We start from the raw sequence: 14,440 nt of genomic DNA, 5'->3' as shown, positions 1-14,440 counted from the left end.
GTACAATAAAATAAATAAGCATTCAATAGTTCAGTCGTGATATATATTCTATAATTTAAAAACTGGCAGAATAAAAAAAGGAATAATTTATGTTAATGTGATTAATTCTGGAAAAGAGTACGAGTAAATTCAATGTAATCCAATGCCCCTGTGATCGGTCGCTCGGTCTTTGGATCGACGTACGGTTTCATACGAGCAACGCAGTAGTCGGCCATCTCCTTCGTGAGGTTCTAGAAATTAAGAATACACATAAAGTGTCATTAAAAAAAAAGTTGGAAGCATAAATCGATGAAAGACAGATCGCATGAACTTACAGCATATAATTCCTCCTTCGTCACGTATGGTCGATCTGCGGCGGTGATTGCACGGAAAGCATTTTCTATCTCCTCAGAGCTTTGCACGTTCTCGGTTTCCTTACTGATCATGAACGCCATGTACTCCTGCAGTGAAACGTAGCCGTCTCTATTCGGATCGACGATATCTGGGGAAAAGGAACATTTAATATTATAAACTTATTTCGAAAATTTAGTTCTAACTTAAAATTTCCTTAAGATATAAACCGACCGAGAATATTTTCGAACTCCGGATCGGGCTGGCCTTCCTCTACCATCGGCAAATCGTAACCAAGTGCCCTTAAGCAGGACTTGAATTCCTGGTGATTCAGGCGACCACTCTTGTCCTTGTCGAAGTGCTTGAACATCATCGAGAATTCTTTGAGAGCATCCTCGGAAACACCGGACTGATTGCGAGCTTGTATCTGTTGTTCCAGATTGTGCTGCATCCGCATTCCTAATTGATCCAACTGGTCCCACTGTTGCGCTAATCCCACGGTACTGTGCTCTGTGTAACGATTATCCAGAATCAAGTGTTCCTCCAAGATCGCTCCCAGGTCTTCGATCTTCTTCAGGTCTTGACGTCGTGCTCGAACTTCCTGAGTCTTCCTCTTCGTTGCTTCCAATTGTTGTTCCAACGATCCTGATCCTTCCATCATAGACGTTCTCGTCTCCGCAAGCCATTGATGGAAGGCGTTTGCGTGCTTGGCAAACTCCTTACGCAACTTATCGTTCTCCTCCTGCCGTTGAGCTTCCTTGGCAAGCTCCACATCTCGTTCCTTGATTATCTTCTGCAGATTACGCCAGGTGTCTTCCAAAGCTTCCATCGTGAACCACGTGTATGGATTCGGGCCGACATTAAAGCTCTTGATCTGTCTGTCGAGGGCGGCCAAAGCTTCGAAATCTGCCTCCGCCGAGGACAAGCTAGCCTGAAATTGTGCATGGGCTTCCCTAAGGGCTCGAATCTCTTCGATACTGTTGCATCGAACGGGATCGGTCAAATCTTCCTCAGCGTTCTCGAACCACGAATTGAAAGCGGATGCCTTCTTAGCGAACGTTAGATACAATTCTTCGATTTGTCTGAACTGATCTTGCATTCTCAGCAAACGTTGTTTCCTTGCGTCCGAGTCAGCCAAGAGCTTTTGCCAGCGAGCGATCACATCTGCATGACGTTTCTGAATACTAGGTGTCTGATCGTGTCCGGAATCAACCAGCATTTCCTTTAACGAAGTGATGTTCTGAATTCCTTCATGCTCGAACGCGTGCAATCCTGCATCGAAAGTTTCCTGTTTAGTCAGCAGCGTTTGAACGGTGGATAAGTCGCGTCCGAATTCCTCCGAACGTACGTGAGTCTCTTTATCAGCGATCCAGGACTCGACCACGTCCGCCTTCCACATGAATTGCAAATAAGCTGAGTTATCGTTGAGTCGGGTCTTCCTTCTGGCAGCAAGAGCGCCGAGTTGTTCCAGTTTATTGCGAAGCTGAGCGCATCTCTGTCCTATAGCATCTGCGCGATGGTTTCCAGCCTTGATCAAAGCTTCTCCAGCTTCACAGATATTTTTGCAGCGTTCGCCATGAGCTGCAAAATCAGTTTCAAAGGCATCGTGCTTCTTCAGCAGACCCTGAACTGCAGCCATAGTGTCGCCGTAATCTTCGACCGATAACAATTGCTGCTTCTCTGTAATCCAAGCCTCCTCTTCCTCGACTTTAGCCAAGAACTGTTGATACGTCAGAGACTCGTCCAGCTTCTGTCCTCTGTTAGCAGCCAACTGTTTCAACTCAGCCCACGCCTGATTGAGAAGCTTCAAGCGTTGTTCAATTTCGGGTACACCCAAGTTAGAGACGTCCATTAGTTTCTCTCCCGCCTCTTGAACAGCTTGAATCGCGGGCTCGTGACTACCCAATTCAGCTTCCAATCGTTTGTGTTTCTTTTTCAAGTTTTGCACACCCGTAAGATCGCGGCCGTAGTCGTCCGATCCGACCAATAGTTTTTTCTCCTTGATCCAAGACTCCTCGTCGGCGATATCTCGGAAGAACTGATGCAAGGTGTTTGCTTCGTTCAATCTAGCCTGCCTGTGAGCAGCGAGATTGCGAATTCTTTCATAACGCTCGTTGATACTCTGTCGTTTCTCTTGAATACCAGCTGCGTCGAACTGCCCACTTTCGATCAGAGAATCCGCCTGCGCGTTCATATCCTTGATCCTCTCTTCGTGCGCTTGGATATCGGCTTCGACCAATTGATGTTTCTTCATCAGATTCTGGACGGAGGCCAGATCCTTGCCAGCGTCTTCGGAGGTGAGCAAGCTCTCCACTTCGCCGAGCCAGAAATCGAGATCCTTGACGGCAGCGATGTACGTGCGCTGTTTGTTCGCCTCTTTCAGCTTCATCGACTTCTCGGTGGTCTTCTGAGTAAGATACTCCCATTGATCGGCGATCGAAGCAAGTCGCTTTTGAACAGCGTCCTCGGAACCGGCACATTGGTGTTTCTCGATTAAATTGCCGCCCATGGCGAGCACTGATTGAATCCTGTCCGCGTTCGCAGCTAATTCGGCTTCGAACGCTTGATGCTTCTGATGTTTTGATTGGATATTAGCTGGATCCTTGTAGTTTTCTTCAGTAGCGAGTTGCAGCTTTTCTGCGATCCAATTTTCCATCTCGTCGGCGTCGCGGGAGAACTGTTGCAAGGTTTGAGACTCTCCCAACTTGGATCGTTTCTCGATGAGAGCATCTTTGAGGTGTTTCCAACGAACTAGAACTTGGCAACGTTTCTCATCGATCGGTTTCGCGGCATAATGCTCGGCAGCAATTAGCTGATCGGCCAAGGTCTGCAAGGTGCCAATCTTCTCTTCGTGAGCGTTAATGGCCTTGTCGAAGTCCTCGTGCTTTTTGATAAGAGCTTCCACGTTGTCGCCACTGTCGACAGTGTCTGCGGTGCTCAGGAAGGCTTCACGTGCGCTCATCCAGTTCTCAGCTTGCTCGCAATCTCTGCAGAACAATTGGAGCTCCAGATTCTGATCCAATTGCATGCGTCTTCGGATCCAAGCCTTTTCTAGTTCTTGACGCGCCTCGGCCATCGATTCAAGCTTCTCTTGAATCTCCACGCTAGCGTAGTGACTCGACTGTAGAAGTTGCTGGCCAAAAAGTTCGAACGCCTGGAAGGTGCCTGCCCTGGCGTCGATCTCCATGCGATGTTCCTATGACACAAAGCGAATGAGTACGTGGTCACGGGAATTCGTAAATTAATTAAAGTTTCGCGATAGGAATTCACACGAATACCTTTGTATGTACTTACCGACAAAAAATTTCTATATAGCAATTATTCAGGTGTTTATAGAAAATAAATCTCTTTTACTATTTTGTCGGTAAGTATATTTCAATCCACTCGGCACTACGATAAGCGAAAGAAAGTAATGATTGCAATATGTAGAAGCGTTGAAAATACTTCAAGTGTTAATAAGCCGGTATTTTATAACTACTGAGACGTCAGTCGGTCAATCTTCCTTTCACGAAATAAAAATTCAACAGCAACATGAGAAGGAATATATCAACTGCAATTAATTATTCACAGAGGCAAATTCGCACATTTTCGTTTCATGCCAAACACTTCGATACCTCTAGAAGTGCTCCGTATCGCGCATCTATCTCTGCCCTGAGATTCTATAATTCATGAATGATTCGTGAACAACCGTATGATCACTGAACCACCTTTACATCTATCTCTCCTTTGTCGACTCACCTGATGCCGTTCAAGCAGGGCTTCCGCTCCGGTCACGTCGGAAGCCAACTCCTCCGAAGCGACCAGACCCATCATCGAATTTATCCAAGCCATTAGATCCCTGTAATCGCTGAGGAATCGTTGCAAGTCATAAGAATCCAGCAACTTCTCCTTCCTGCTGTTAGCTTTCGCCGTCAACTGGGTCCATTCCTCGTTGATCTCCTTCTGTTTAGCGTACGTTTGTTCGGCCGTCTCGGGATGCGACTGCATCAGACGATTAGCCGTTTCGTCCAGTTGCTTGATCTTATCTCCTAAAGCGGCCAGGTCTCTCTCAAGGCCTTCGTGCTTACGTTGCAGCGCCTGTACGCTGCGCAGATCCTTGCCCAGGTCGTCGTTGTTCAACGCGGCGTCCTTCTCCCGAATCCAATCCTTGGTCTCGTCAACATCACGATGGAATCGTTGTACTTCGTGAGCAGAACCGAGCTGGTTGGCACGTTCCGCGGTAAGAGTCTGCAGGCTGGTCCACTTCTCGTTCAAGTCCTGTATCTGCGTTTGGATCTTCAGGGCTGCCTCCGTCTGCCCAAGACTCATCAACTGCACGGCGATCTCGTTCATCTCAGCTAGACGAACTTCGTTAGCCTTCAAGTCTGCCTGGAAATCATCGAACTTCTTCTGCATGACCTCCACTTGCTCCAGATCTTCACCGACGTCTTGAACTTGAGCGTGGTTCTCCTTGTCCTTGATCCAAGTAGCCAACTCAGCAGCCTCTCTGACGAGCACGTAAGCCTTGGCCGTCTCGTTTAGCTTGTTCTGCCGTTCGCGCGCCAATCTCAACAGATCATCGTATTGAGCCTCTATCTGTGCCTGTCTGGCAGCAATGGAACTCTGTTCCCTAGCTAGGTTCTGCTGAGAAGCACTCAGTCCAGCTTCAGGCTCGACTCTCTTCACATACGCAGCTGGAACGAAACCTTGGCGATCGTTCACCTCGACTTTCCACCAATCCTTGTTGTTCGAGTTTAACAAAGTCAAAGTATCGCCCTTCTTCATAGAGACTTCTCTCGGAGATTTTTCCGTATAATCATACAGAGCTACCACGCATTCTTTACCAGTGATGTCAATAGCGGGAGTCTCCTGTTGTCTACAAGCAGCAGCTTGTTCACGAAGTGCGGCTATGGTGCTGGCAAAAGCTTCCAAGTCGCTGACCAATGCCTCGTGCTTTTTCAAAAGAGCCTCGGAGCTGTCTTCGTCCTTTCCGTAATCGGTGTTCATCACTATGGGTCGTTTCTCCTTCATCCATGATTCAGCCTCGTTCGCATCGGCGAAGTACTGATGTGCTTGAAGCGAGTCGTCCAAGTCAGTCTTACGCTGCCTGGCTTTCTCTTTCAGTTGTCCCCAATGCTCGTCGAGTGCAGCCAGTCGTTGGCCAATTTCTTCCGCAGCGAAGTGACTCTCTTGCAACATCGACGCACCGGCTTGGCAAACGGCAGCTACGCGCGGTTCGTGATTGTTTATTTCCGCGAGAACAGCTTGATGTTTTTTCTGCAGATTCTGCACGCCGATGAGATCACGGCCACGGTTGGTGGACGCAGCAACCGGTTCCTTCTCGCGGATCCAGGCTTCTTCGTCTTCTATATCTCTAAATAATTGTTGTACTTGCAGAGAATCGAATAGACGCAGCTTACGGATGCTCATGGGACGTTGCAGAGCAGCGTAGCGGCTTTGCAACTGTTCTTGCTTGGCTCTGATGTTGTCGGCGTCGAAGTGACCCTGACTTACAAACTGCTCCGCAGCTTGAGCGATGGTCTCGATTCTGTCCGAGTGAGACGCAACGTCGGCTTCCAGAAGAGCGTGTTTCTTTTGGAGATTTTGCACGCTGGTCAGATCTTTGCCATAATCTTCGGACATCAATTGCCCTTCCACTTCCGACAACCATAATTCGATATCCTCCACAGTGCGATTAAACTGCTGTTGTTGAGAGGCTTCCTGAAGTTTCGATCCTTTCTTTCCGGTGGCGTGAGTGAGGCTGTCCCACAGAGACGCGATCTCCTCGGAACGAGTACTAATTCTGTCAGAAGCGTAATGACCGTTGCTTATCAGTTCACGACCAGTAGCTACCATCTCTTCCACACGAGTTTTGTTAGCGGTCAACTCTTGCTCGAAATTCTGATGTTTCTGTACCTTGCCGTTCAAATTAGTAGGATCCAAATAATTATCGTCAGTGGCGAATTTCAATTTCTCGTTGACCCAACCCTTCGTTTCGTCGCAGTCGCGTTCGAACTGTTGCAATTTATATGCGTCCTCAAGGCGACGTCTTCTCTGAGCAGATTTCTCAAGGAGAACAGCCCGTCTTTCCAACAGCATTTTGCGTCTTTGTGCCACATCATCTGCCGCGTAATGTTCACCCTCTATCAACTTGCTAGCAAAGTCGTCCAATATTTTGATCTTGTCTTCCTGCGCGGCCAGAGACTTGTCAAAGTCTTCGTGTTTTTTAATAAGAGCTTCTACGCTGTCCAAAGAATCTCCCAAATCTTCATTCGCTAGGAAAGCTTCCTGTTTAGCCATCCAAGCGTCCGCTTGCTCCGTATCTCGGTAGAATAACTGCAAGTCCATGCACTGTTCGTACAGGATCTTCCTTTTTTCCCAAAGACTCAAAAGAGATTGTTTCTCTTCGGCAAGCGAGTTCAATTTTCTGGCCACCTCCTCCGCGGCATAGTGTTTCTTCTCGAGCAACTTGTTGCCAGCCAAAGTGGTCGCGTCAAAGCTATCAGCTCTGGCGTCGATTTCTCCCTTGTGTTCCTGGTGCCTCTCGACAAGCGCTTCGGCACCTGCCACGTCTTTCGCCAATTCGTCAGCTGATATAATCGCACGCATGTCGTTCATCCATGAGACCAAATCTCTGTAGTCGGCTAAAAATCTATGCAGATAATAAGACTCGTCGAGCTTCAAACGTCTTTCCTTAGCTTTCGCAGTAAGGCTCTCCCATGATTGTAAAATCTCCGCACGTTTAGCTTGAATTTGTTTCGAGTGGTCCGCTTGATGGATACCAGCGAGGCGATCTGCTTCAGCTCCCAGCGTGTACACCTTGTCTTCTAAAGCTGCCAGGTCGCGCTCTATTCCTTCGTGTTTCCTTTGCAAAGTCTGCACGCTTGCGAGGTCACGTCCAAAATCGTCTGAGGATAGAACAACGTCCTTTTCCGCGATCCACGCCATTGTCTCGTCTGCGTCCCGGTTGAATCTTTGAATCTCGTGCGCGCCGAATAGTTTCTCTTGGCGCAAAACCGCAAGCTGCTTCAATCTCTGCCAAGACTCGTTAAGCTCCTCCTTTCTGCGTAGGATAGTATCACGCTCGGGATGTCCATCCAGAAGAAGTTTATCTGCCACTTCGTTCACCTCTGTCACTCTGTATTCCTGGCTAGCCATGTCCTTCTGGAATTCGTCGAACTTCCTTTGAAGTACTTCGACGTGTTCCAAGTCGTGCCCAAATTCATCGGTGGTAACGAACGCCTCTTTATCGTGGATCCAGAACATAACTTCATCGCAGTGTCTGATGAACTGAACAAGTACCAGAGCTTGTTGCAATTTAAGACCTTTGTCTGCTAATCTCGACAGAAGCAGTTCCCATAGCTGATGAAGATCCACTGTAAAATATATTCAACGGTCAGTGTCAAATGCAGCTTAAGTAGTTTTATACTGGATTAACAGTGCTCACCTAGTCTCTTACGAATAACGTCGCTTGCAAAGTGATGTTGAGCTATCATTTCGGAGCCAGTATTGTCCAAGGACACTATAGCATTGGAATGTGCTGCGACTTCTGCTTCGAAGGCTTGATGTTTCTGAATCTTAGCCTGAAGGTTGGTAGGATCCTTGTAGCTTTCGTCCGAGGCAGCTTGCAATTTTTCGAAGATCCATCCTTCGAGCTCATCCGCATCTCGCTTAAAGTACTGCGAGAAACGAAATTTTATCAGCGTAACGAAGGAAACCATAAAGATTAGATTGTAAAAATTAATACCCGGAAGACATACCTGAAAGCGACGGGAGTCCTCGAGTTTATCCCTCTTATTCCGGGCCTCCGCCTTGAAATTCGCATATCGACCGAGGACTTGCTCTCTCCTTTCCTGAATATCCTCAGGATTTTCCAGGATCTTTACTTCCTTCGGCGTGATCTGATCCATCCTTCGGCAATTCTTATCGCTTTAAAGACACTTCTCCACTGTCCAAAATGGCTACCGGGTGTGGTAGGGTCAACTGTCCAAGTGAAATCAATAATTAAAGCGTACACAACGCGTTTGTTCTTCACTGTTCTCCGATAATTATAATATTCTACGATCGTATGTGCGACGAACAATGTAAGAACAATGGGAAAACAATTTTACCTTGCACAATTTTCCTGTGTTCGATGTGTACACTAACAACTGACGTTCGTCGACGTTCGATACTAACTGCGGCTCCTGGCGGGGGGGTTTTGTCCGTAACAAGCCAGAGAAATACTTTCTCTTGGATCAGCGTCACTTATTGGTCGACCGATATACATTAAGCCAATGAAACGCTTCGTTTAGATTTACGCATCTTATCAATCAGCGTTATATATAAGCATTACGTCATAACGATATAATCGCCCTAATTAGAAAACTTTCAAAAGTGGACGAGAATGTTTGGTTTGACAGTTCGGTTTTATCTTATCACGCGAGTATAATCCAAAACTTACATTGTGACAATTGTTAGAAATACCAAAGAGGAAATCTTTAAGAATACGAAAAGTATGTCGCGCGCTCGAAATTATGAGTTTTATTCAGGAAATTAAATAAGCCGGACTGCGAGGTGCACAGGTCAAGGAACAACGTGCAACAGTGGATTTCCTGTTCGGGAAGGTCGGTCCCTTTGGCCTACTCATTAGGTAAGTATATTCATTTATTTAAAGAGATGGTGAATTTATATTCTGTTTGAACACCACATTTACGGACATTTCTTATACCTACCTCAACGGTTAGATAGTAAGATGTACCACATCGAGATCTCTAAAATTAAAAAGCTTTGAAGAAATAGTTTCGGCATGTATTTATCTCATTAAATGGATAATGCTGGTAGGTAGAAGAAAAATGTAAACGGTTTCTGTAATTTTCTTAATGAAATTCGGACTGCGTCAAGTGACGCGCCTCGTAATCCTAGTTTGTTAATAAGTCGTGAGTAAAAAGACGGTGGGATATTATGATACAGTAATCTTTTATTAAATTTCACCTACAAACAACGAATCACAGAACGTTACATTAGAGTTCCTTACGTCAATCCATCGTATCTTCATATTTATTTTACAAGTAAATAATTATAGATTTATCCCTATTACAGTAAAGTCTTATTCGTTAAAATATCTTGTAGCGTAGTCAATCGTTATGTATATGTAAATTTAATTTACCTAAAAATAGGATTTTTTTTTGTTTGCAGTGACCATTCATTGTTTATAAGTGGATGTTATTTATAGAAGTAGTACTATTTATAGGTACTTGCTTTTTTTTATCCATTGTACTCTGATGTATATTTCGCTCTCTTTCGTTATTTAATATCTTTTCTTTAAATTATACTTTACAAGCACAATTCTTTCATCCGATACGTGTATGCAAAGTGCGATATGAAAAAAGTCTTCGTGTACCAAAAACGTTTCTCAACATTGTCATCTTTTTTTTTATCTTTTTCGTTATTATTATCATTATCGTTATTGTTATTATTATTATGTTTCTCTTGACAAAAATTACAAAATTCTATGCTGACAAAGGGGGGGAGGGGGCTGGGCATGATATACGGGTTTAAAGGTTGTATTTTTTTCGTCTTAAGTACCCGGACAATGTCGATGGTATTACAAATACAAATTGCTAGAACATCTTTTTTTTTCATTAATATGTTTTCTTTGTTAGAAGGCAACACGTCTTTGTTAATTACGAGAAGGCAATTCGTTTTGTATCATCTGGTATGTCTGGCGTCCCAAGACATTTCATCTTGATTTCCAACAATCACGCTTATTAATTTCTCTACAACAATGTTCTCGAGTTCTCTTCGCGTTTCTAACTTTCATAAACTGGCGAAAAAAATGCAAGGGACCGTTTACAGGCATTATTGGCAGCACTTGATCGTTTTCTCTATTATACATTATGTTACTGTGTTTTTCTGTATTTCTTTTATTGAAATGTTCGACCGTGTGATCGTCAAGAAGAACAACATACGTGGATAGAATCTGAGCCACGATCACACTTGAAAACCGTGTATCGTGGCTCGCATCTTCCCCGCTTTCTCTTTTTCATTATTTTCGTTTGTCCACGATTACGAAGATAACGTAACGTCTTCTTAAGTATGCTCTCAACGAATCTTTATGTACAAAACTTATTTTCTATAGGATACGCTTGCACTCGCACGCCACGTCCGCGTGCAGGGTCGACAGTTTTGCTGCTCAATAAATTAAACTTCGCTCTAACTTATCGTGTTTCGAATGACCCGCACGCGCTAGGAAGGCTAACATCCTCTAACTTTTATACACTCGAAAGGCGCGATGTCTCTGATTCTTACTGAGCATGAGAAGCACGTCGGATGTGCGTTTTATTATTATCATTCTTTCGCCGGAGCACAGGATCAAATTGTCGATTGATTCGCATTGCGTTTGGTCCCGATGCTGAGAGTTCGTAACAGCAAATGGAACAGAGAGGAGGAGAAGCGAAAATGTTTCTCCGATTATGTGTGCTTCTTTTTTATGTGTAGGTATTATAGAGACATCGCACAGATAGACGGTCTAAACGTCCTTCCACACAGACGTGACAAAAAAATCTCATAGAGACACGTTAACTCGCTCCATTTACTACATAACATACAATATATATTTATATAATATATATATAATATTCAATAATATATACTAAAGTTGTATTCTTGTATATACAGAGATATATAATGTCTGTCTCAATAATTTTTTTTTATGAATTAGTAACACTAGCTTGCTAAATAACATTCTTGGACCTCGTGTGTATAGCCAGCACCTTACGTTGTTGAACCCTCAGCTCAAATAGAACAGTCGTCCATTAATTCTCGCTTATATTTAAAAAAATATAGTGTATCAATCGCGTGTTTTCATGTGGACGTACGCGCCGGCACGCGCGTATTGAATACGTGTGTGTATGTATATTATACATATCTGTTCCTCTCCCTGAGCTCGCTCCGTAAAACTTCTTTTTCGTTTAACATCTTTATCATCATCTCCGCTCTATCATATTTCCCACCTTGCCAAATCTTTTCACAGCCCTCATTTCGTTTCGTTTTTTTTTTTACCTTTAAACTCTCCACGTCCGCGTACGCGTACATCGTGTAAGTTCCACTTTCCCGTTGCTCTTTTTTTAATTGTGGTTTCCCTCGTTGACACATACATATATAACATTTTTGTCATCAATGCTTCATTTTTCCCCATTGTAGGTAACATATATAATTGTCTAATGTACAATAAATAATTTATCGCGCTCTTGAATGTACAATTGTTCGCCTATAATATCCCGACTATACGTTAAGTAATTTGTCCATACTAGATTCATCATATACTTTTTTTTCTCATTCCTCTCGGAGTTAAAATACATTTACTAACACTCGCAACATAGACGTCTTCGTTTTTATGAACTAAAATTTTGTACAAATTTGAACGAGCTCAACGCGTATGCGTATATACACACATATACGTATGTATATATCTTTCTCTTCCAAATATATATATATATATTAAACGTTGTAAAGCTTAGTACGATTATTATCGACGCGCACCGTCAAAGATTTAACAAAAAGTAGAAAGACCAAGGGAGGACGAAATCACGGTTACACGAGAGTGTCGCGTGTCAGAACGCGTTGGCAAATGTCGCGTTTACAATAAACACAGAAAACGTTCATCTTCTCGCGGCCAGCGTCCGTGCGTATTCGCGCTTTAATATACCCATACATCCTTTGATGGTACACGATTTATAATACAAGGAACAAACGAAGTCAGAGAGAGGGTATGCTTCAGATCGTCTGAGGGATGTGCCAAGTGGGCACCGCGTTGCGGCAGGAAAAGTTGCTCGACAACGGCGACGCGTTCTCTCGTTTTACGATCGCGACCAGAGCGCGCGAATCGTTCTCGCTTCTGCTCTTTTCCCGTACAGCGTGCCTTTCGTGCTGATGTTCCCTCGAGCCGCGAGCCCTGTCTCACGCCCCGGTGCAGTCGATCTCTATGATATCCTTCGGCACGTCCACGAACTGGTAAACCAGCCTCTGTCCGTCGACCTTCGCCAGGATACCGCGTTGGTAGTAATAACGCAGGGCCCGGCCCATCGTTTCATAGTTCATGTCCGGTTTGTTCTTGTGGAGACCCCACAGGCGCGATACCGCCTTGCTGTCCACTAGCTTGAATACGCCCCGTTCGCGATTCGTCCATTTGATGTAACGGGGACAGTATTCCCGGTCTTGAAGCAACTTTAACAGAAACTCCCAGAGGTACGTCGTCGAACCCTCGCGGGATTTCCTTTTCACCGCCGCGCCGTCACCTTGCCGCGGCTTCTTCAGCTTGTTCTTCTTCGATCGCGGCGGGAAGCCTAACTCCAGCAGGTACAGGTCGTCGGACACCGAGCTGGTGGCTGCTTGAATTACGCTCGTCGGGACTCCGCCGGGACCCCGGGGCGGACTAGGGGTGCACGGGGTGGCGAATTGGGCTCCGCTGGCGTACATCGAGTTCACGTAACTGCTGTAGCTCTCAGACACTGTAAAGAGAAAGAGATAAAAATAATTATTCAAGCATCACATACAGTACATAGATACGTTGATTACACTTGTGCAATTATGAACGATATCGTTGCCACTTAAATCAGTCTCGTCGGACGGTGTCACGTGATACCATTTGGAAATTAAAAGGCAATGCAGATTGTCACCGAGGAGAAAATTAATTACGGGGGGAATCCAGTTATTACACTTTTCCCAGGTTAAAAAGGGAACAAGACCCGTTTGTTCATGGAGAAATGAAATTTAGCGCGTTCCACTTTTTTAACGCACGCATTAACCGAAGCTAACTCATCAGATGAGCATATGCTCTGTACTAATTGGGTTCAGTTCGCGTTTGATTAATTTTTTTTTTAACACCCGCTATTCGATTAGCCCACCAATTTCGCGAACATAGAAAGGCATTTCAATTTTTCACGCATACCATTTATCGGCTATTACTGTCTTTAAAACTTTTATCGTAATTAAATTAATATAAAAATTGAGTGCATAGCCAAAGGCAATCCTATTCTATTGTTTAACTGCAAGCAGTTTAATGACAAATCGTACGTCTTTATAATTCCATACGCAAGTCTAGATTGTTTTATACATCGTCGTTGCAATCCCCCAAAACAATGTAAGAATAAATTTTTTAACAAAATCTTTCTAAGCCATGACTAAGCAGCATTTCTTGAAATGGAGACGACCAAAAATAAACTGAGGAATCGGCACCGATTTGATGTCGATTCAAGAAGATTTTCGCGGCGTGTCTCCTAAAGTACACACCGTACTTAAACGTGCAATGACCTATTAATAGCGGTGTCCGCGGAGCATCGTTCCCGGTGCTTTGCCGTTTCTGTCACCGGATGATTGATGTCTCGAGACAGGGTTTCGCGGTTTCTCATCTCGATAACTGTTTTTTCCGGTCTCGATCGTACGCGATCGATCTCGATTCATGCAAAACGTGTACGCCTGTACAACGGGCGTTGCACGCGTGTCCCGTCGAATCGGACACGGATATGCGATCTACGGACGATGGAAGCATCGTTTACGAAGAGGTTCATCGGATCGTTGCACAGGAACGTCTTTCGTGTCGAACCCATATGGATGGGAATGCACACGAGTCGAGTTTACGTCGGCAACGTTCATGGTCATGGGCGTAATGGGAACTGACGCTATTTTGTACTTTTTCCATTAATTTCTGAGGGCTGATTTCACCGTCGCGAATCGTGATCGATGACTTCGATCGCGACATCGGACCCTCCGATAAGAGTGTCTTTCCTCGTAGCTGAGAACACACTGCGTGGGACTCAAGGACATTTTATATATTCAACAGAGAGAGAGAGAGAGAGAGAGAGAGAGAGAGAGAGAGAGAGAGAGAGAGAGAGAGAGAGAATGAAACTGGTCGATTCTTAATCGAAGTAGAAAAGTCTAAACTGAAATTTCATTGCGAAATCGTTCGATAAGTTCAGCGAAAACGAGGAACTCCCGGGATGCCTGGAAATAGAAAGTATTCTTACGCCACTGGTCGTGTGGCCGGTGCCGTGTGTGCGTGAGGAGAAGAGGTAAAGAGAGGGTTAAGCGGAGCCAAATGAAGAGAGAGACGAAGAGGATGAGAGACGTGAGACGACACCAGAGAGAGAAA

The 14,440-nt window shown here is 44.7% G+C and overlaps 2 protein-coding genes and 1 long non-coding RNA gene across 10 annotated transcripts in view; 1 reads left to right on the top strand and 2 right to left on the bottom strand.

Annotated features, from left to right (window-relative positions):
* Positions 1-21: 21 nt before the first annotated feature.
* alpha-Spec (alpha spectrin) lies at positions 22-8,510 on the bottom strand. Of its 2 annotated transcripts, XM_026816068.1 has the most exons (7): positions 8,421-8,510; positions 8,070-8,292; positions 7,757-7,988; positions 4,069-7,685; positions 565-3,526; positions 315-481; positions 102-230 (listed from the first exon to the last, which is right to left on the bottom strand). In XM_026816068.1, the coding sequence occupies exons 2-7, from the start codon at positions 8,217-8,219 to the stop codon at positions 102-104; spliced, it is 7,257 nt and encodes a 2,418-aa protein (XP_026671869.1). In that variant the 5' UTR covers positions 8,220-8,292; positions 8,421-8,510. The 2 variants fall into 2 exon arrangements, with proteins under 2 accessions (XP_017885423.1, XP_026671869.1); XM_018029934.2 differs by lacking the exon at positions 8,421-8,510 and having other exon boundaries at positions 22-230; positions 8,070-8,219.
* Positions 8,511-8,596: 86 nt separating this feature from the next.
* LOC113464730 (uncharacterized) overlaps positions 8,597-14,440 on the top strand; it is an 85,154-nt gene continuing 79,310 nt past the window's right edge. Inside the window, exon 1 of the long non-coding RNA XR_003389584.1 lies at positions 8,597-8,941. This is a non-coding gene — a long non-coding RNA (uncharacterized LOC113464730). The remainder of the gene's footprint in view (positions 8,942-14,440) is intronic.
* Eip74EF (Ecdysone-induced protein E74) overlaps positions 9,249-14,440 on the bottom strand; it is a 132,635-nt gene continuing 127,443 nt past the window's right edge. For all 7 annotated transcript variants that reach the window (XM_026816146.1, XM_026816144.1, XM_026816149.1 and 4 more), the window contains one exon: positions 9,249-12,800. In XM_026816146.1, coding sequence (XP_026671947.1) covers positions 12,250-12,800 — 551 coding nt within the window. In that variant the 3' untranslated portion in view covers positions 9,249-12,249. The remainder of the gene's footprint in view (positions 12,801-14,440) is intronic.

This window comes from Ceratina calcarata, unplaced genomic scaffold (genome assembly GCF_001652005.2).
Source record: "Ceratina calcarata isolate Rehan_Ccalc_2016 unplaced genomic scaffold, ASM165200v1 scaffold127.2, whole genome shotgun sequence".
Taxonomy (NCBI): Eukaryota; Metazoa; Arthropoda; class Insecta; order Hymenoptera; family Apidae; genus Ceratina; species Ceratina calcarata.
Note: the sequence above shows the minus strand (reverse complement) of the source record. Positions and strands in the feature narration are given on the sequence as shown.